Raw genomic sequence first — 22,015 nt, forward strand, 5'->3', positions numbered from 1 at the left:
TTGTACATGTAGGTCAGGATTTATTTCTGGATTCTCTATTCCATCCCGTTGATCTGTGTGTCTGTTTTTTTATGACAGTGCCATACTGTTTTGATTATAGTAGCTTTGTAGTATAGTTTGATATACTACATCACAGGGCACATGATACCTCCAACTTTGCTTTTCATTCTCAAGATTGCGGTGGCTATTTGGGGTCTTTTGTGGTTTCATATGCGGGTTTTGGATTAGTTACTCTTATTCTGAGAAGAATGCTATTGGTATTTCAATAGGGATTATGTTGAATCTGTGTATTACTTTAGGTATTAAGGACATTTTAATAATATTAATCTTTCTAATCCATGAGCAAGCTATATCCTTCCATTTATTTGTATCTTATTTAATTTCTTTCTTCAGCGTCTTATTAAGAGTACAGGTCTTTCACCTCTAAGGTTAAATTTATCCCTAAGTATTTTACACTTTTTGATATAATCATAAATGGGATTATTTTCTTTCTTATTGTTCATTATTGGTGTATAGAAATATAATGAATTTCTGTATGTTGATTCAATATCTTGCAACTTAAGTTATTTATTAGTTCTAATAGTTTTTTTGTGTGTGGAGTCTTTAGGATTTTCTATACATAGTACCATGTCATCATGAGTTTTACTTCTTCTTTTTCAATTTGGATGTCTTTTATTCCTTTATCTTGTTTGATTGCTGTGGCTAGGACTTCCTATACTATGTTGAATGGAGGTGGATATAGTGGGCATCCTTGTCTTGTTCCTGTTCTTAGAGGAAAGACTTTTGGCTTTTCACTGCTGAATGTGATGTTAGCTGTGGGTTCATCAGATATGGCCTTTGTTATGTTGAAATGTTCTTTCTATACCCACTTTGCTGAGAGTTTTTATTAAAAGATGTTGAATTTTGTCAAATGCTTCTTCTGCATCTATTGAGATGGTCAGATGGTTTTTATCTTTTATTTTGTTAATGTGATGTATTGCATTAATTGATTTATAGGTGTTCAACCATCCCTGAATCCCGGGACTGAATCCTACTTGGTTGTGGTGTATAATACTCTTAATGTACTGTTGAATCGGTTTTTCTAACATTTTGTTGAGAATTTTTGCATTGGCCAGAAATTCTTGACTGTAATAATTGATTTAGAGTGTGTGTGGCTATTAATATCAGTAGTTCAGGATAGACATACTAGAAGTGGCCAGAAGGTGGCAGTAAAAGCTAGGTAGTCATTTGAGAAATTCAAATTTGACAAAATTTTATTCGCCCAATTTTATTAGCCTTTCCTGCATAATTGAAAAGTATCGAGGTGGGGGTGGGGTGGTGGTGTTGCATCCTGACCAGGGAGAGGTAGTCTATTCTTATGCAGTTTTCATGATGTCCCTGAGTCTTACCACTTTAAGGTCTTTTCATGAAATTCTTTTGAAAACTTAAAACATTTCTTACTTTACTCTAGTTTTCAGATTTCATGTATTACATGTTTTTATATATAGGCTGTGGATGAGCTCGTCATTGGATTTTAGCAGTGAGTATCTACCAGCCCCTTAATTTCTAGACAAAGTGGACTTGACCTCTTGTTCCCTGGACTGAGCAGAGCCCAGTGCTCTCCTGAAGCTTCAATCATGGCCTCCTCCGTCTCTTTTCTCTTGCTTTTGTGGAATTAATTATGTTTAGGGATCATCTTGCATTGCTCTCGTTATCACATGGTACCTGGCTCTTTTATTTGATTTGTACACACACACACACGCACACGTACACACGCACAAACAAAAATCTGTTCAGATAAAGCGTTTGTGTGTGTTAGAGGATTTTAATAAAGGTTTGGAAGAGAGCCACACAACTTAAAATTGACGATTCGATCTCCCTGGTTCTTTTGCCACGTCTGAAACTTGGCTCTGGTCTCTGGCCATACTACTCTGTCCTTTTCTCTGCCCCATCCTTTTTCTGCCCTTTATCTCTCAGCAACAGAAACCATCCCGCTTTCTTACAGACCGATCTTTCTGAAACACAAAACAAATTATCTCCCTTTTTTTTGCTTGGTTTCTTAGGTCTTTCGCTATATCGCTCCCGGTGCTGAAGCTGCATCACCATTCCCGCAAGTGCTCCCTGCAGCCCCCTGCCCCCGATGGGGCCATTTCATATCCTCATGCCATTGCTTGAGGTTTCTTTCATCTCCCTAAATCCTCCTTCAAAACAGCTCACTCTGGGACCAGTTCCCCAGAACCCTCATATTTAAATGATGCCTTCCTCCACCCCCCACTACCATAATGAATATTTTCGATTAGGAGAGAGAAGTTGAGTGTCTTAGTCCTGAATTGTCATCACCTTTACAACACTGGTCACGTTAGGAGAGTTTAGATGGCTCAGTCATTGTAAAGTATTATTTACGTGCGAACCGTCCTGAAATCAAATTGTGATCAATGAGAAAAATGGAGGTGGCTTAATTCAAATCAATTCAACAAAGTTTTACTAAGCCTCCAGAGGAACTCACTAGCCACACATTCATTTTCCAGACTTTCACGTGGCACATGTTGGGTGCCAGATACGCTGTTGGGGCCAGAGGTAGGGCGAGGAAGTGGAAATGTGCAGAGTGATCGCATTTATGATTTTGGAATTCAGGAGAAATATTGGTGTTAGTGATGGTATTTGGGGTTCGTAGTGAATGGTGGTTATTAAAGCTGTTGGAGCCAGTACCAGTGAGAAGAATGAGAGGAAGATCCACCTGGATGGCTGGGGCCTGGGACACTTGCTGCTTTTCAGACATTTCTCCTGTGAAAGGGAAGGGCTCAGAGTACAACGTCCCTATTCTGAAAGATTAAAAGAAATCATTTTATATCTTTTATAATTGCTACATTTTAAATCATTTTCACATACCTCCAGTACTGTCACAATAGCAGAGGGAACATATTGCACGGATTCTACAGATTAAATACATATATGGATAAACTATCTCCAGTACTGTCACAATAGCAGAGGGAACATATCGCACGGATTCTACAGATTAAATAAATATATGAATAAAATCTATCAACATAGCCCAGTTACTCTGGCTTCCCCCCGCCTCCTCCTGAAATGGTAGCAGATTTGAGAGTTACCTGAGGATCTTTGCCCTTTGAGGAGAGTTTGGTAATTGGCAGTGACTTTAGTTTTTTTTCTGATACCACTCTTTGCCTTGCAGAATAGAGTAATGTTAAGTTTTGCTAAGAGTCGTTTTTCGCACGACTTTTCGTGGAGGTGTTTATTTTAGCAGAAAAGCTTGGGGCTTTGCTTTCCTAATGAAGAGTGTTAGACTGGGCCGGGGAGATGGTTGCTCTTCCCTCGGAATCAAGCTAGCGGAGTATTGTTTCTTCAAGATTAAGTCGTGGTTGTCAAAATTATACCTGTGCTAATAAAATTAAAGGTCAATCCTATGGCACAAGATTTTTTTTTTTTTTTTTTTAATTCTCTGCGTATTCTCTTTTTGAATAACTCATCAATGAGTGTCAGAATGAGTTTGGGAGGTTCCCTTTGAAGATCTGTCATATAACCAACAGCCTTAGCAAGAGAGGTGTCTCTTTTCTATACGTGAAAATCAGAAAATAGGAACGAACAGCAATAGGAAGGTAACCTCACTTTCCCCAAGAAAATCGCTATTTACACTTTATATATTTTTATATGTGAGTAAAGGGGGTACAGTGTGGATCTTCTAACTCAGAATTTATCAAACTTGACTGAACATAACTTCCCCAAAAACTTGTTTTACATTCAGATTTCAAGACTCTGGCCCAAACCTACTAATTTGTTAAGGAGAGATCTGGGAATCTCTGTGATTAACTGTTATCCTGATTTTTCTTAGGAGCAGATAAATTTGAGCTACGTTGTAACTGGTGAAGGTCACGGTGGGACATCTTCGTGGAGGGAGGCGTACTTCAGAGGCTGCGGGTTCCCAGCTATTCCGGGACTGATGAGCGAGTTCATTATTCTGCCTCCTGTCATTCTCCCTCTTCTTCTAATTGTCTCTCCATTTTACCTTTTCCAAATTTTACGTGCTCACAGGGAGGTGGAACTGTGCCGACTTAAGTCCATTTTGCTCCTTGTCCCCTGCAAATGCATTTGATTGGTGGGTGAGGAGGAAGTCAAGTGTTCCTGCCTGAAACTCAGGGTTTATATGGAGGATCTTAATGCCTACCCTTTTAAAAATTAAAACTTGGTATTTTGGAAAATCAAAAGCATAAATATATAATTAACCCCCATGTATTCATCACACAGGTTCAACAATTATTGGCTTGTAGCCAACTGTCTTTTATCAGGATTCTTTCCCATATTGTTTTGAATAATATCTCAGGTATCTTATCATTATCCATAAATTTTTTAGACCAGTTAAAGTGGTTCACAGCAAAATTGAGAGGAAGGTACAGACAGGGATAACCTACGTAACCCTGTGCCCACAGACGCACAGCCTCCCCGCTGTCAGCATCCCCCGTCAGAGAGGGTGCATTTGTTCAGCCGATGAACCAACACGGACACATCCTGATCAGCCAAGGTCAATAGTTTACATCAGGGTTCATTCTCGGTGCTCTGCAGCTCTGGGTTTAGACAAATACGTGATAACATGTATCTACTCATTTTTCTTTTGAACTTCAGAATCTTATAAGAGACAAAATATAGCAGACTGTAACTATACCTCAATTTGACAGAGCTTAGGATCAAGGTGGTAATTTATAGTTTTTTCTTGAAAGCTCAAAAAGATCACATTTCTCGAGTTCATTATTAAATGGTGCTTCACCGTGGTAAAGCCATGGTAAATCCAGGTCTGTGAGATTATGGGGATAAAAGCGAGCTTGGTCAAGGAATTGGAGACTGAGTGAAGAGATGGGGGGTGAAAAGATCGAGAGTTAGTTGTTCTTACATGGTAAAGATGTAATGAAGCTCTGTGGGTGTACGTTTGAGTTCTCGAAAATCTTAACTGCTCAGTGGTTAGAGTTTAGAGACCCATCTCCTAAGTGCATATAGTCAGAGAGCTTTTTAGCTCAGTGTTTAAGCACTAGCTGTTGTTGAAATAATGTCTGTGTGCCTCATATCTAAATGGTAATGAAATGCTGACAAAACCAACCATTTGCTTTTTCTTATTCTACAACATCACAATGAGGGGAGAGGGATAAGACATTTGACATCTGATGTTTATTTTGAAAACCGCGTACACAAACATATGTCAGATAGCATAAGATTCTCATCTTTTTCCACTCTTTTTTTACTCGGTGTCTGACAAGCAGTTGGTGCTCAATAACTATGTATGAAATGAATGCAAAAATAAGTTCTTAATTCTGCTTGGCGTATCGAGAAGTAACAAGGAAGAGACCATATTTGAACTGGGATTTGAAGGATAAATGGGATTTTGCCAAGAGGAAAAGGAGTGATAGGGCATAAAGGCAGGAGAAGACACCGAGTGAAGGGTTAATGGGACTAATGAAACGGACCTGTGAGTCTCTGAAGGCTGAGTCCCCACCTGGTTCGATATGTGATCTGTTTCTCATAGTATATCGCTGGTGATTCAGCAGTCAGGCACTCGGTACATGCTCGTTGAACAAATGAATGCCGTCTGTGACTTTTTTGGGAGGAAGGGTTAGGTTAGACAAAATTAATCATGACTCTTGCTAATGAGAGAATCTTTTAAATACAAACCCAGGAATTTTTTTAAGTACTGAAAAATAGCTATATTTTGTATTTTTGGATATAATGAGAGCTAATTCAATATATGTATGTGTAATAACTTTCAATCAGAGTAGAGTCATTTATATTCTTAGGTTGCCTTCTATCATATTGTATGCCTGGTGGAAGATGGCAACAAAATCTGTAGGGTTAACCCTGAAACCTTAGACCACATTTTACAAGGGAAAGACTAATTTTTAGGTCAAGGGGAAAGAATAATGAGCCATGCAACTTTCATAGTGATGATGATCAACAGCAAGACAGCAAAATCATTCAATTCTGGTACAAACACAATTTTCTTAAAAATTAAACAATACAGATGCATTTTTTTCTATAGGCTTGTGAACTAGTTATTAAAATATCAAGAAAAAAACAAATTTAAACCCTTTGTGTCTTGATCCATAAAAAATATTCAATAACAGGTAAATAGAATACTTGTTGCATATTGAAAAATATGTGGCTTATGGTTCCATCCATATTGGTGTAAAAATCTCCAGTTACCTCATCTTTAATTAGATCTAGACATAGAGTTATATTAAGTACCTATAAAAAATCAACCCTTTCTTTAGCCCAGTTCTATATGAAAGTACTAACAAATGTATAAATGGTGACTCATAAAACGTAGACTCAGCTGTGGATTTTAATTCCTATGCCTCAGATATGACAACTGTACAAATTAAAGGCAGCATTTGTGACAAGAAGCAACTTCTCCCCGATCACACGTCCCGTTAACAGGGAAAGGAATTCTCTGAAGCTGCGTAGCTGAGAGCTCGGATGGGCCCCGTGCCCACGCTTCCACGGGCCTCCTGCAGCCTTCCGTTCTCCAGGCTGATCGTTTTTAGTTCCGGAAGCATCATGCCCTTCAGTTAGTCATTCTTACTCATGTCCTGTCATTTTTGGCTCTAGGATTTTTTTGACGAGAGCCTGATGGTGGTTCTTTCTGGAGGATTTTAGAAGCCACCTCATTGCCATCTCAGCCAGTGGAACTGATTTGTCTTTGTTCAGGGTAGTCATGTGCCCCCCCAAATGCTTTTAAGAGGGTACTGCTAGTGCATAAATCCTACTTCTTGATGAATGTATGTACGTATATACACATAATACACATATGTACATACGTGTATATTTACGCACATATGTCAGCTTTTTTTCATCTTGGCTCTTATCAGACACATCCAAGAATGCTGCAATTTTATACCCGGCCCTTCCAGCAAATATGATTGTAGTCTGGTTACCAAAAGTCCGAAGACACTGTCTGACCATTCCTGAATGGGAATGAGGGATTCCTGGGGTTTTCTCCTTGTAGGACATGTGGCTTTCAAATTCGAACCACTATATGCTGTCGCGCAAACTGAATATTCGGAAAATGGCTTAAGTGTTTCTTCTGGCACAGTTACCATTTACAGCCACATACTCCATAGTAGTGACATTCTTTCGAAGATCCTCATGTAACATCAAGAGGGCCAGACAGTAATATTTTCTGCTTGCACTTCCTTAACGCTTAGTTATTTCCTTCTGAATAACCCATGGATGACCTGGTCAACGGCACTAACCTGCCCTGCAATACTTCCTGCACCCTGCAGAAGGCGGTCTTGAGGTCGGACTGCGTGTGGCCCCTCGTCATCTTCTCCAGGGCTTCCTCACACGCTTTGGCCTTGGCCTTCTCCTTGTGGGTACTGCTCTGGCAGACTTGTCTCACCTGCTCACGTGGCTACTGAGACCAGTGAGGACGGGGCCAGCAGCTCGCCCAGGTCTGAGGTCTCCTGTCAGCCTGGAGCCCAAGGCCCTCCTGCTTCCCCCAGGGCAAAGAGGTCGAAGTGACGACTGGCCAGGAAGGCCAGGAGAGGCCGTAGTTGGTAGAGCACACCGAACCCCAGCTGGAGTTGTGGGTCACTCCCAGTGGGGACAGGCGGACCTGTAGGGGCCATAGTGTGCATCTCAGGCCTCATATCTCATCCAGCACCTGCACCCTGTGTTCCTCTCACCCCAGAAAGGTGCTGCTGAGGCCAAGAGGCCACTGGCTACTGCAGGTTGGGGCCCTTGTATTTTTATTTTGTGACAGCTTTATTGTGATATAGTTCACATACCATATAATTCACCCATTTAAAGTGCACAGTTCAGTGGCTTTTAGTGTATTTGGATATGTGTAACTCTTACCACTGCCAATTTTAGATCATTTTATCACCTCAGAAAGAATCCCCACCCTGTAGCTACCACCCTCCCATAATGCCCTCCGGCCCTGCGCCCAGGGCCCAGCCACCACCGATTAATTTTCTGTCTTTGTTTCTGTCTGTTTTTCTATTCTGGACATTCATATGAATGAAATCATATAATATATGGTCTTTTGTGTCTGGCTTATTTCACTTAACATGATGTTTTCAAGATTCATCCATGTTGTAGCACGTGTCAGTTTTTCATTCCTTTCTACGGCTGGGTGATAGTTCGTTGTAGAGTAGACCACAGTTTATCTGTTCTTCTGTCGATGGACAGGTGTGTTGTCTCCAGCTTTTGGCCATTACGTATAATGCTGCTGTGGACATTCGGGTATAAGTTTCTGTGTGGATGTTTTCCTTTCTCTTGGGTATATACCAAAGAGTGGAATTGCTGGGTCATGTGGTAACTCTATGTTTAATTGTCTGAAGAACTGCCAAACCGTTTTCCAAAGCAGCTGCACCATTTTACGTTCCCACCAACAGTATATGATCGTTCCAGTATTTCCACATCTTTGCCAACTTTTGTTGATTTGACTTTTTGATTCTAGCCATCCTAGTGGGTGTGAACTCATGCAAGGGTTTGAAAGGGTTTAGGAAGGATTTTCCCTTTCTAACAGTTTTGCAATGCAATATAGATGTTTTTAAGTGTGCCTTTTCCTCGTATCTATAAAAGCATGCCTACTAAGAAGCCTCATTGCCTGTCACAATAATAAAGGAGATTTTATATTTGTGAACTTAAAAATTTCATTGGTCAAAACCAACATGGGTGACTTTTAAACTATAAGAGTTGACGGGAAGAAGGAGAGTGGGTGGAGAAGGGGGAGCAGGTGGCATATCTCCTGGAATGTTGCATCTTTCCCAGGAGATGGCTCTACTTCCTGTTGCTGAGTCTAACGGGTCCCTGTGTCTTTCAGGAGGACTGGCATTGGCCCAAGTGCTCTTTTTCTATGTGAAGTACCTGGTGCTTTTCGGCGTCCCAGCTCTGCTCATGCGCCTGGATGGACTCACGCCTCCCCCGCTTCCTCGCTGTGTGAGCACCATGTTCAGTTTCACAGGGATGTGGAGGTCAGTGGCTTGGTTTATTACAGCCCTTCAGGAGTGTCCAGTGGGAGGAGCCACGGTTTGGTCAGCTTCAAAGGGCTCAGGCCTCTGTCCCTCACTCAGGCTGTCATAGGCACTTCAGTTTCTTTATCTGTCTAACAGGATAATTTATACTTTCTGACCTCTTGAAAATATTGTCAGGCTACAGAGCTATGTGAGGTAAGAAAGTTTCTCACCAAGACATTGTGCAGATGCGTAAAGAGTTATGTCTAACATGCTTTCTTACTAACTTGGGACATGCTGCTATATATGGATTATTTTTTTGTTGTCTTTTTCTTGACATCTCTATTTATGAGACTGTTGATTAAGAAAATAGACTTAGGATAATAGCATAGGCCAGTGTTGGCACATACTAGCTCTCAAATCTAGAGCAATTTACTAAATCTTTCTAAGTTTCCATTTTTTAATTTCCTAGATGATGATGATGATATGATGATGATGATGATGATGATGATGATAAATAATACCTATCTCCAAGAGTTGTTGTGGAGATTAAATAAGCTAATGCATTTAAAGCATCTGGCACGTAGTAGATGTTAACAGATGTTAGCTTTTACCCGTACATTAGTCCTATACTTGGCGCACATGGGTAGACAGATGCTTATCCTAAGTTTTCTTACTCTTCCTGACTTTGCCCCATGTCGGCCTGGAGTCTTTGTTCCAGAAGATCCCACAGCTCTGCTGCTTCTTTCTTTCTCATCCCTTCCAGTACGTAACAAGTGACAGGCTTGCTTTTGCACTTGCAAACTTAGTGTAAGAGCCTTGGGATGGGGCCTTGCACGTCCATGGGAGTCGGTGCCTACTTACATTTTGTTCTTTAGGCGTCTCCATTTGCCTCACCCTAGTGTTAGCCTTACTTACAGCTGCCATTTTGGCTCATTTATGTGGCTTGTTCAGTCTTACATTTCATCTCTGTGGCAGAAGAGTAAAGCGTAGGCGGGGAAGAGCTTAGTGACTGTTACCACATCTAATATTGTCATTACAAAAGGAGTGGACATCACACAACGTCCCGGTGTCCCATAGTAGATTATCGTAGATGCTGAATTTATCTATGCCTCTGTAAACATTAAATTTTTGATCCAGTTTGCTTTTTTGGGATTAGAAATGTCATCTGGTTATTGCAAAGAATATTAAACAATTGCTTTGATTAGCCCATAATTACTTCATTGAATGTCATTGGTTGCCCAGCCTTTAAAAAATTTTTATTTTATTGTTTCAAGTATACAGTCCATTGGTTAGACATTTATATGGTTTGTGGAATGATCACCTGATAGCTTTTTCTCCCCTCTGGCTCTCCACCTAGCCATCACATTAATGCTCACTGCCTTCCCTATGACATGCTTCCCATCCCTAGACCATCTATCGACTACTGATTTGTACTTCTTTAACTCTTCACCCCAGCCCCCCAAACCCCCTCCCCTCTGGCCAGCACCAGATTGTCCTCTATATTTGTGAGTCTGCTTTTTTAGTTTGTTCTTTTTGTTCCTTAGATTCCACAAAAAAGTTAAATCATATGATATTTGTCTTTCTCTATCTGACTTATTTCACTCAGCATAATAACTTCTAGATCCATCCATGTTGTTGCGAATGGTAGGATTTCAGTTTTTTAATGGCTGAATAATATTCCATCGTATATATGAACCACAACTTCTTTATTCAGTTGTTCGTTGATGGGCATTTCGATTGCTTCCATATCTTGGCTATTGTAAATTATGCTGCCCTGAACATAGGGATGCGTAGATCTTTACGAACTAGTGTTTTGATTTTCTTTGGATAAATACCCAGAAGTGCAATTGCTGAGTCAAAAGGTATATCCATTTTTAATTTTTCTGAGGAACCTCCATACTGTTTTCCAATATGCAGTGCCACCAACAGTGTTTGAGGGCTTCCTTTTCTCCACATCCTCACCACAGGTTGCCAGATTTTAATGGCAAGGTTAGCAAAGGCGCTCTCTCTAGCTAGGGGGCCAGGGAGTGGTTGGAAGGCTCTGTTAACTTTTGACCTACTCGTAAAAGTAATTTACTGAATAAATGGGTCAGGACTCAGCATGATTTGGGGGATGTGTCTCAAGTGCCTGGTGTGTTCCTAGCATGATCCCTCTGCCTCCTTGCTGTGAATGCTTGCACTAATGCATTTCTCGGGAAGCACATTCTCCTAAAAGGGCTTCTCCAGTGTCAGTTGGCATAATAAAAAACCATGACTTCCGGGCAGGCATGCTGGCTCCAGGCTCCTGGCTCAGTGTCCGTAAATAATAGCCCATCGATTATCATAAGAGGCAGTTTAGACAGTTAACTGTATTTCACACTGAGATTGGTTGTCTTCTTGTCCTTTATTATTTTAATTAATTAACTAATTAATTTTTTTTTTTTTTGTCCAAGACCCTCAGTTGTATACAAACCACAGAGGTGGAGAAAATATGTCTGCCAAGCCCTGTCATTCTTCACTAGAACTAGACTCAAATAGACCCCAGGTTGCTGACGTATTCTTTCCTCCTCTTAGTTACCACTTGGGCAAGAGAGTAATAATGAAAAGTTACTCTGAGGAGGACAAGGCTCTAGGGTGGCCCCTGGGAGGCATATGGTTCTAAAGGGAGATGCTCACAAGGGGGCAGATAACGAAATAACACGCATGGTCTTTCCTGGGAGCGACCTAGACTTTTATCCTGTCTTCCTCTACCGTGCGTGGGTGCCAGTTTACCCCTTTACATTCGTTTTAGTTTTTTGAAGGTTTTCTCTTTTGCCAGTTATACTTGGAAATGGACGAATTTGTGGGTCTTTATTTTTTTGTACACAGTGACCATCCCACATTAGGTAGTTGAATTTAGCAAGGAACTTAAACTCTCTCTGAGCTGTAGTGCACAATTAAAGGCTCAGCAGAAGACATTTTTTTATTGATAAAAGGATAAAACTTATAGTTTATCTTTTGTGCTGTTTGCAGGTGCTCCTCCATGCTTAGGAGGATGTGTCCCGTGCCCATGTCCAGGGTCCAGTAGCACAGTCTTACACTGGCCCTGGTCCCCATTCTCTAACTGTCCTCTGTACGAATGCACGGCAGGAGAATATAAAGTTTTGAGTGTGTAGTTTTCATTTACATCTAACTTTACATTAATATTTCTGGGGCATCTATTGAGGCCTTGCTGCAGACAGGGAATTGCTCCCTCTTCCTGGATACAGATCTGAGCAGAAGTGTGTCAGGAGCAAATGCAAAAGCTGGAAATGCAGACCTTTCTGCTGGACCGTGGCAGCCACCTCCAAGGTGACCCACAAAAGGCAGGGTGGATGGGAAGTTGAGGGAAGAGATTTGCAAACAACCTCCAGAGATGGTTTAATGGTTCCCCTGAACTTCTAGAAAATCCACACCGAATGAAGAGGTTTAGAACTGATGATGAGAGACAAGTTTTTAGCTTCTTATTTTAAAGGAGTCGTACATACGTGGACCCTGTGCTGACTGACTGCACTGTCTTTCAGTCTTCTTAGCAGTGAGAGAAGACTTGAGGCTGGCAGTCCACCACATCAGAGGAATCTGAGCTCTACATCATAGAGCAGATGAAATTGGCCATCAGCAGAGAGATAATGTTCCCTGACGTGACAGTCGAAATTGATCATGCAAAATTACTATTCACTCAGGTGGCCCAAACCTGAAAGTGAGGCTCTCTATGGGTTTGTTTATTTTACTTTTTCCTTCTAGCTCTTCTCTTTCATATAATTTCTGCTCCAATATTTGCAGGCATAACAAAACCCTTCGGAGTATGTGTTTTCCCACTTGCATGATTTTTCTGCAACTGTTGAACCTGAGAAATTGAGAATTTTCTGCTTAATTTTTAGGTTTCATGTTTTAATTTCGGAAGGCTGAGATCTGTAATGACCATCTTTTGCCAGGAGTCATTAAAGATGACATTGCATGTCCAAGGTTTCAAATTAGAAATCTGATCATGTTCCCCTAATTTGATCTCAAGCCATGGAAGCAAAGTGTGCAAAGTGATAGAATTTCCCCTGGCGGCTGGTGAGTTATGGGTCAATTTCAATTATCTCAGGAATCTCGCTCAGCTCGCCCTCTGCATTTCTTGAATTATGATGCTCTCAGATCTTCACAGGCAAACTCATGCATCACTGCTTATCCCAGAGGGATCTGGGCACTGTTGGTGGCTGCTAGACCTTAATATACAGGGACATGTTTGGGCTGGGGATGGGGGGTGCCTGAGACCCTTCTTTCAGTGGGGCATCGATTGCATAGCTGTCAGGCCAATAGAGTAATTTAGGTCTCTAGGTGGAGAGTTGGTCCAGGCCTGTGGTAGATGATGAGAACCAGCTATACAACTGCTGGCCTTGCCAGAGTCCTCCTTTTGTATCCTGTTTAATCTCAAGTTGCAGGGCAGGATGGCAAGCATGGAGTTGGTGAAATATACATCCTATCTACCGGCATTGCTGGGCGGCAAGCGAGGGCAACTTGAACATGAAGGAGAAAAGATGGAATAGGTGCTGAAGGTGAGAGTTCACTTTTTTGGAGGAGGCCGCCTGGTCACTCAGAGCTTGCTATTTACTACCTGCGTGACTTGGGCAAATAATTAAAAATTCTCTTGGCCAACCTCATTATCTCTAAAATGAAGATAACAATAGTACTTGCCTCATAGCAGTGACATGAGGGTTGCATGAACCTGGCGTATAGTAGGTCCTCAGAAAGTGGTAGCTTCTTACTTTTTTTTTGCACTTGAAAATCTAACGAAGCCAGAGATGATTGAGAGATTAGCCTGAGGATGGGCCAGGCTGAGAAAGCACTGGGCAGTGATGAGACTGGCTGCGTCCAATTCTGAGCCGGAGATGTGACAATTCAGAGATAGAGACCATAGTGGAAAAGTCATAGCCTCTGCTCTCAGAGGAGGGAGCTTGATCATATTGCTTTTGCCTCAGTTTCTTCATCTGTTGAATAAAAGACAGACTTTTTCATGAGATGATGTCTGTGTTCCTTTCCAGTTCTATCGTCGTAGTAGGCCCAGCCACGTTGGGTGGGGACCACTGGTATCCCGGTGCTAAAGTGCTCCCAGCCCTGCTACTCATGAAATTGGGCAATTTATTTAACCATCTTAAAATAGGGCTCATCATAGCACTTGTCTCACGGAGTTGTTTTGAGGGTTCCTGGATGGGGTCATCTACTAAAGCAGGCACACTGAAGACACCAAAACATTAGTTCAAAGTCATAATTACAGATATGAAAGTAAACTTTGCACAGTTTGTTTTTTAATTTCCCAGAAAAGAAAGGCCCGATAGGGTGGGTGGTTGAGGAGGTGGAAGGTGGTACAGGTGGCGATAATATGTGAAAGGCACGAGACTTCAAAAGAAAGCATGGGGGTCGCAGTAAGCTGCACCACCAGTGTGACCTCTCCCTCACCCCTATGAAGTTCTTTTTGCAAAGTTTCTACCTGCAGGACATTTGTATTACCTCACAGTTTTGGGTTCCTCTCTTAGACATTTCTTTTCTCTTATGAGCCCATCTCAACAGACTCAGAAAACATTTTTCTTCTTCTAACATTCATATTTCAAAATCCCCTTACCTTTTCCTCGAAGCACAGACTCGCGTAAATCAAAGTGGAAAGGGAATAGCAAGTTGAGAGAGATTTTATGAACCATCCTTTTGTTTAGCTTCCTGGATTTATTTTCACTTCAAAGACAGTTACTCTCCCCTCTTCTCCATTTCTCTCTGTGTCGGAGATGTTTTCAGTTCACAGATTACTGAGCGAACTCTCAGCCTGAAGGCTTTTAGGGTGAGCAGCTGTCTGATGCAAGGCATCTTCAAATGGAGGGCTTTCGCGTTAGTTACCGGTCACCAGAACCCCGATCTGGAGCCTGACTGCCTAGGTTTGAATCCTGGCTCCACTGCTTATTCCCCGGTGATCTCTCTGTGTCTTAGTTTCCTCCTTTGGAAAATGGAGATATTATAATACCCACCTCTTGGAACGAACACCTGTACTTTTCATGGCAACAGTCACACAGTAATGGTTTCTTTCCTCGCTCACATGGCACCGGACCGTAAATTCTCTGAGGGCGCTGATCACATCTTGTTCTTATTTAACACTGCATCCCTGGCATCCTCCTTGGTGCCCAGCAGTGAGTGGGCACTTGGGAAATCTATGGTGAGTCAACAACTGGTCAGTCGTCTCTGAAATTTTGCTTACCAGGTCTTAAGAGCGAAATTTTCAAATATTATTTCGATCTGGCAGCTGAGCGGTTTCTCTCTGTAGCCTGCATGGGCGTATCATTGCTGTGGGTGTACCAGGCACAGGGGTGGCCACTCACGACACTCCAGCTTCTGTATCTCCCTAGTTTTCTCATTAGTATTACTACGTGGTGTGCCAAAATATTGTGTCTGCTAGCAATGTTCTTGAGAATGAATCTGCCTTGGAAGGAATGAAGAACGTACGCCTTTCTTAATTACTATCATTATTTTATCAGACATTGTGCCACGTCTTTGCTATCAGATGAGGAGAAAGATTGCGGACTTAAAAGAAGAAAAGAGATTCAATTCAGACTTTGATATGACAGAGGAGTTTGACAGCTGTTTGTCTGTAGGGATGGGGTTTTTCTGGGGGAGGAGCTGAGAGAAGTCATCCTGCTCTGTTACAGTGGAAGGTGAGGACCTGGGTGCATGCTGGGAGGGAAGCCCTTTAGGACCTGTCCTCACAACAGTAAAAGCAAGGCTTTTTTCTTGGTATGCGAACAAAATTCTCTGTCCAGCTGCTTACCTGATGAACAAGATGAATACTGTGTCTTCCGCTAAGTATTGTAAGCTATACTCAACCTACAGGGTAAAAGTTAAGACTAATTCTTTGCTTGCCATGCTTGGAAAGAATGTTTTACTCTTAAGCATGACATACACACCTCGGCTCCAAGCTACCATTTCAAGTGCTTCTCACTCACCATGTATTACGGTGGTACAGACTAGTCCTTGTCCTCAGTTCAGCCCATCTGGCTCTGCACAAACCTCCATGACCTTGGTGCCGCTTCTTGTCTTCAGGGCTCACTTAGTACTGCTTCTCTATCAGGCAAAGTACCACTGACTCTTCAAGTCATCCTAGCTTCAGTGACACCTTTTCTGTCTGAGCTGTGCTCAACCCCCTAGGTAGAAGGGTCACTTGTTCCTCTTTGCTTCATGGTACTTTGTATGTTCGTGTATTTTAATATTTATATGTGTTAATGCAGTCATTGTGTGTAACTCACTGAGCTTTTGGAGGCCAGGGACGACCATACCTTACTTATTTTGTATTTCGTATGTTGCTTTAATGTAGCAAATGACTGTTTTTAGCAAGAGCCTTGCTGTCCAGAGTGTGATTTGAGGAAGAGCAGCATCAGCCTGTCCTGAGAGCTTATTAGAAATGCAGAAATTTGGGTCTCACCTCAGACCTACTGAATCAGAATCTGCTTTTTAACAAGATTTTCTGCACATTAAAATTTGAGAGGCACTGGCCTGGGCTAGATGACTCCTCAGGACTCCTTCTCCTTGACATCCATGACTCTGTAGACTCCCTGGGTGATGGCTGTGAGTGACTGGAAATGTGCCTGAGAATTTAGTATCTTACATTCACATGGGTAACAAGGACTGGGCCCAAGAAGAACTTCGGTGGGAGCTTTCGTGGGTGTTTCCAGGGAATGGGGCTCCAGAGGGACTGAAGAGGCAGGGGGAGGATGAACCCAATCAGCTCCAAGGCCAGGAGGGGCCTGGGGGCGGGGTGGCTCTTCAATAAGAAGATAAGCAATCAGGCCAGCCAGACTTAGCTCAAGGCACCTAAACCACATGGGGGTCACTGGTCTGCAGTCACAAAAACCTAGGAAAAATGGATTGACCCCATTTGTTGTCCCAAGGATGCATTTGTCTTCCAACTCATTTTCCTACATGCAGACTTCTCTTTTCTTTGCTCTCTTCCCTCTGTTCCCCTAAAATTGCTCCTTGTGGGTAAGAAGCTCATAGATGTTGGACTCTGCCATCCAGGAAGGAATGTCCCACCTCTGCTGGGAGCTGACTGTGACCTGCAGACAACCTTCCTTGGATTTTGGAAGGCTGCCCTCCTGATCCCCATTGCAGGGAAGTATGTAGTTCCCTGTGGGACTGTTTAGATAGGAGAGCTAGCCCACCAGGCTTCTGGAAAGCAGTGTCTGTGGATATGACTTTACTGTTGGAGTAAAGACGATAGATACAAGTAGTCATTACGTTTCTTGGAAATGTCGCCAGCCACAGTATATAGAAGATTTGCTAAGAAGTTAATGAAAATATATATCATGGGTATCCAACAGGTGCCAATGGGCTTGTGAGTAGTGAGTGAGTTAGTGGCAGTCAGGCGAGGTTGCTTACTGTATTCTTATAGTCGAGGTTCTTCAGCTGGGAGTGGGGAGCAGAGCCGTTATCGGGGGATTCATGAAAATGGATTCACTGGGGCTTGTTGGTGGCAGTAGCCCAAGTCCCTTTACGTAAATTTGCATGTAATAGTTGGCAACTGACTCAATTGGTAGCAGTAATTATCATAGCAATGTATTTCCCAGACTACTTATATTTTTGCAGTTGGGATCAGGTAACTTTCTTAAAGTCTGTGGTTTTACTGTAAAATTGAGGGCTACAATCCTAGGTTCCCTAGGATTTCTCAAGTGAGTTTCTACAGCAAGGTGAGATGTGGTGTATTTGAGACAGGGCGTATTTCCTCCAAATGCTTATGTGCTCACTCAGTTCCATGGGATTGATCCATAGAGAAATCCGAAGGACTGGTTTTAGACGATATGTTTTCTGTATTTCATTTCCTGTTTGACAGCAGTTATAAGTTCCCCCAAATTACTATTAAGATCATCTGCCAAAATTTTGCCTTTGACTGAAAATCATTAGTAACTAAAATGTGTTCTGTGTGCTTCTCTTCCTCGAGGTCACTGGTCACTTGAATCCTTTCAGTAAAGGCAAAAAACTGTGCCAGCACCTCTCTTGGATTTGAGTGGAGACCTCTACTTGAGTTACCTGTAGGATCTGGCTGTGATCCTTGGCTCTTAGGATGGCAAAACAGGAGGATTAGGGCCGCCTCTTAGAATCCAGGAAAATCCTTAGTATCCTGCGGGTTCCTGGGTTCCCGGTCTACAGGATGAGGGGTCAGGGGACAGGGGAGGGTGTGAGGTGAAGTAGGGAGAGCGATTCTCTCCCACTTGGTAAAATCACTTCCCTAATGGAGCTTGAGCTCAAGCGACTCAGCGCTGTTCCAGCACAGTGTGGGCAGGAAGGACAAGCAGGGACGGGAGCTGCCCTCGAGAAATCCACACAGCTTATTCTTGTACGAGTTTCTCATATAGGAACTCAGTCAGCTGCTTCTTCAAACCCAGGTGGAAACTTGAACTGCTTGCAGCAGGGAGTGAGCCTCGAGATGTTTTTCTGGTATCAGGGCTGGTCGTCTGGAGCCCTTCCCTCCATGAGGAGAGACAGGCATCGGTGGGAGGGCTGAGGGTGGGGTGGTCTCTGCCAAGCCGCCTGCGCTCATGATCTGGGAGCTCTGTGCTCTGACCACTGAGCAGGTAGGTGGTGGAGGGTTAGTAAAAAGTCTCTTTGCTTTTTCAGGGCCACTTTTGTCACATCGTACTGCGCAGAGTGTCCCTGTTGTATGGTCTCCTCGCAAACTATTCTGCAACTTCATGTTTGAGTCTCAAATGGTCTAGATTATTTTTATTATTGATGTTTTACTTACAGACTATTCAGACAAATTATGAGCATGATCTTAATAGATTGTACCAAAAGTCCAAATTCTTCCTGTTCAGTGAGTATTTGTTGAGCACCTACTACTATGTGCCAGCTCCTGACCTACGGACGTGGAGCTGAAGGGGAGTCTCTGCTGTCGGGGAATTAATGCCAACAAGCGACGTACCCCAGGACAGGCAGCACCGTCAATACGCCTGTGTAGCACCTGAGCATTTAAAAACACTTGTTCCATACCTATTGTCTTATATGTCGGTTCAATAGGTTAGTCAGAGAAGGCCTCATTTTTATTATCCCCATTGTATTGATGAGGAAAATAAAAGCCAGCGATGTTAAATAATTTGTCCAAAGAAGTAAGTGGAAGAGCGCTCCTAGCCAGAAAGAATCTCCCCAGACTGGTTGGGTTTCCTTAGCATTTTAGCAATAATCAGCTTCAAACTATCATGTCTTTAAAGTGTGAATAGTCTACGGCCATGCCACCCTGAACAAGCCCGATCCCGTCTGATCTCGGAAGCTAAGCAGGGTCAGGCCTGGTTAGTACTTGGATGGGAGACCACCTAAGAAGAACGGGTGCTGTAGGTGTAAAAGAATGAAAAATAAGGGATTGTAAGCTGACAAGGTCGTTGCAATCTGTGAGGTCAACCAAGGGTTGCCTCCCCTAAAAAAAAAAAAAAAAAAGCGTGGATATCGTAGAGTCAGAATCCCCACCTTCGCCCTTTTTTTCCCAGGATACCCTCATGTGTGACTTGTCCTTTAGGAATATGCTTAACTAGACCACTGCTTCAGGGGGAGTTCTGACTCTCCACCCATCTGTCATTCATTCAGTGAGCCAACAAATATTTTCTGAGTGCCTGTTATATGCAGAAACTGTGCTGGGTGCGGGGGATAAAGTAGTGAACAACGCAAGCAAAAGCACGTACTCTCACAGGGTTTACTTTCCAGCTGGTGAGACAGATAATAATAAACATAATAAATAAGTGAGCAACATGGTGTGTTAGGGGAAATGGAGCCAGGTCAGGGGGATCTGGAGTTCTGGGAGAAAGGCTGCGATATTCAGTCCATGAGATTTCTGCAAATAGCGAGTTAGTGAATACTGAGCCATTGCTTCTAGGAGAGATGCAGGATTAGATTGCTGTGAGCTTTTAGTCACAACATCTTTGTCAATCACTCAATACCCAAGCTTGTTTTAAAGAGGCGCTTATTTAATAGACATTGTTTATTCATTAATATTGAACTCATGGCCAATAGCACTGTAACTCAGGCCTGAGTAAAGCAATTCTCACATATAGGTTTTTGCTCTAAGGCATGTCACAGCCTTCTCATGCCTGGGAACACCAGACAGCCCTCTAGCAATATGCTTGGAGGGCATTTTAAACAGTGCAATCACCAGGAAAAAGCACAAAAGTACAAAAGACACGACACTAGGTAGACTGTGAAAAACACTTGTTTACAAGCAGTGTGAGAGCTGAAACAAGATGGCGGAGTGCTGCCTGCTCCATGTCAGGCGGACATGTGGGTGATGAGCGGCTCGATTTTGTTGCTGCTCTGAGCTTGTCTGTGCATGACTGTAAAAGTGCCTCAAGTGTTGATTTTGAGGTTACAAATGAAATTTAGTGAGTAGGTAAGTTCACAAATACAGAATCAGCAAACAGTGAGGATTAACCGTAAGTGGGGTGATCAGGGTAGGCCTCTTTAAGAAGGTGACACTTGGTGAAGACTTAGAGGAGTGGATGTGAGTCATATGAGTGGGTATCTGGAGAAGTGTTGCAGAAAGAGGCTTCGCTGGTGAATTCTATCAAATAGTCAAAGAAAATTTAATACCCATTTTTCTTAAAGTCTTACAGACATTAAAGAGGAGGGAATGCTACTAAACTCATTTTATGAGGCAACATTTCCCTGACACCAAAACCGGATGAGGACAACACACACCCACACACATTAAAGGCCAATACCTCTGATGAACATAGATGCAAAAATTCTCAACAAAATATTATCAAACTGAATACAGTACATTAAAAGGGTCAAACACCACAATCAACGGGGATTTATTCCAGGGATACAAGGATGGTTTGACATCCTTAAATAAATGAATGTGATACACCAACCACATTAACAAAATGATGGATAAAAATCATATGATCATCTCAATAGATGCAGAAAAAGCATTTGACAAGATACAACATCCATTTGTGATAAAAACTCTCAATAAAATGAGCAAGAAGGAAAGTACCACAATATATTAGAGGTCACATATGACAAACCAACAGCTAATATACTCAGTAGTGAAAAAACTGGAAGCTTTTCCTCAAAGATCAGGAACAAGACAAGGATGCTCACTCTTACCACTTATTCAACATAGTATTATTGAAAGTCCTAGTCAGAACAATTAGGCAAACATAAATGAATGAATGAATGAATGAATGAATGGCATCTGAATTGGAAAGACATAAAACTTATTTGTGGAAGACATACTTTTATATATCGAATACCCTAAAGATTCCATGAAAAACCTATTATAAATACTAAACAAATGCAGTAAAGCTGCAAGATACAAAACCAATATACAAAAATCTATTTCGTTTTTATATACTAACGACAGACTATCAGAAAGAAAAATCAAGAAAACGATCACATTTACAATCACAAGAAAAAGAATAAAATGCCGAGAAATAAACTTAGCAAAGGAGGTGAAAGACCTATACACTGAAAACTACAAGTTACTGTTGAAAGAAGTTGAAAAAGATACAAAGAAATGTAAAGATATTCTGTGCTCATGGAAGAATTAGCATTGTTAAAATGTCCATATTTCATAAAGCATCTACAGATTCAGTGCAATCCCTATCAAAATCTCAATGGCATTTTTCATAGAACTAGAACAAATAATCCTAAAATATGTATGGAACCACAAAAGACCTGGAATAGCCAAAGCAATCCTGAGGGAAATAAGAATAAAACTGGAGTTACTACACTTCATGACTCCAAACTATACTACAAAGCTATACTTATCAAAACAGTATGGTATTGCCAGAAAAACAGATACACAGACCAATGGAACAGAATTGAGAGCCCAGAAATAAACCCACATATATATGGATAACAAATTTATGACAGAGAAGCCAAGAATATACAATGGAGAAAGGAAAGTCTCTTCAATAAATGGCATTGGGAGAACTGGATAGCTACATGCAAAAGAATGAAACTAGACCACTATTTTATACCATGCACAAAATCGACTCAAAATGGATTAAGGAGATTGAATGTAAGACCTGAAACCATAAAATACATAGAAGAAAATACATAAGCACTAAGCT

The 22,015-nt window shown here is 41.9% G+C and overlaps 1 protein-coding gene and 1 pseudogene across 4 annotated transcripts in view; both read left to right on the forward strand.

Annotated features, from left to right (window-relative positions):
* HHAT (hedgehog acyltransferase) overlaps positions 1-22,015 on the forward strand; it is a 219,908-nt gene that overhangs the window by 74,208 nt on the left and 123,685 nt on the right. For all 4 annotated transcript variants that reach the window (XM_006907692.3, XM_025043956.1, XM_015586121.2 and 1 more), the window contains one exon: positions 8,807-8,957. In XM_006907692.3, the coding sequence (XP_006907754.1) occupies positions 8,807-8,957 (151 nt within the window). The remainder of the gene's footprint in view (positions 1-8,806; positions 8,958-22,015) is intronic.
* On the forward strand, positions 19,168-19,286 carry LOC112476541 (annotated as a pseudogene).

The sequence above is a fragment of the Pteropus alecto genome, unplaced genomic scaffold (assembly GCF_000325575.1).
Source record: "Pteropus alecto unplaced genomic scaffold, ASM32557v1 scaffold101, whole genome shotgun sequence".
Lineage (NCBI taxonomy): Eukaryota > Metazoa > Chordata > Mammalia > Chiroptera > Pteropodidae > Pteropus > Pteropus alecto.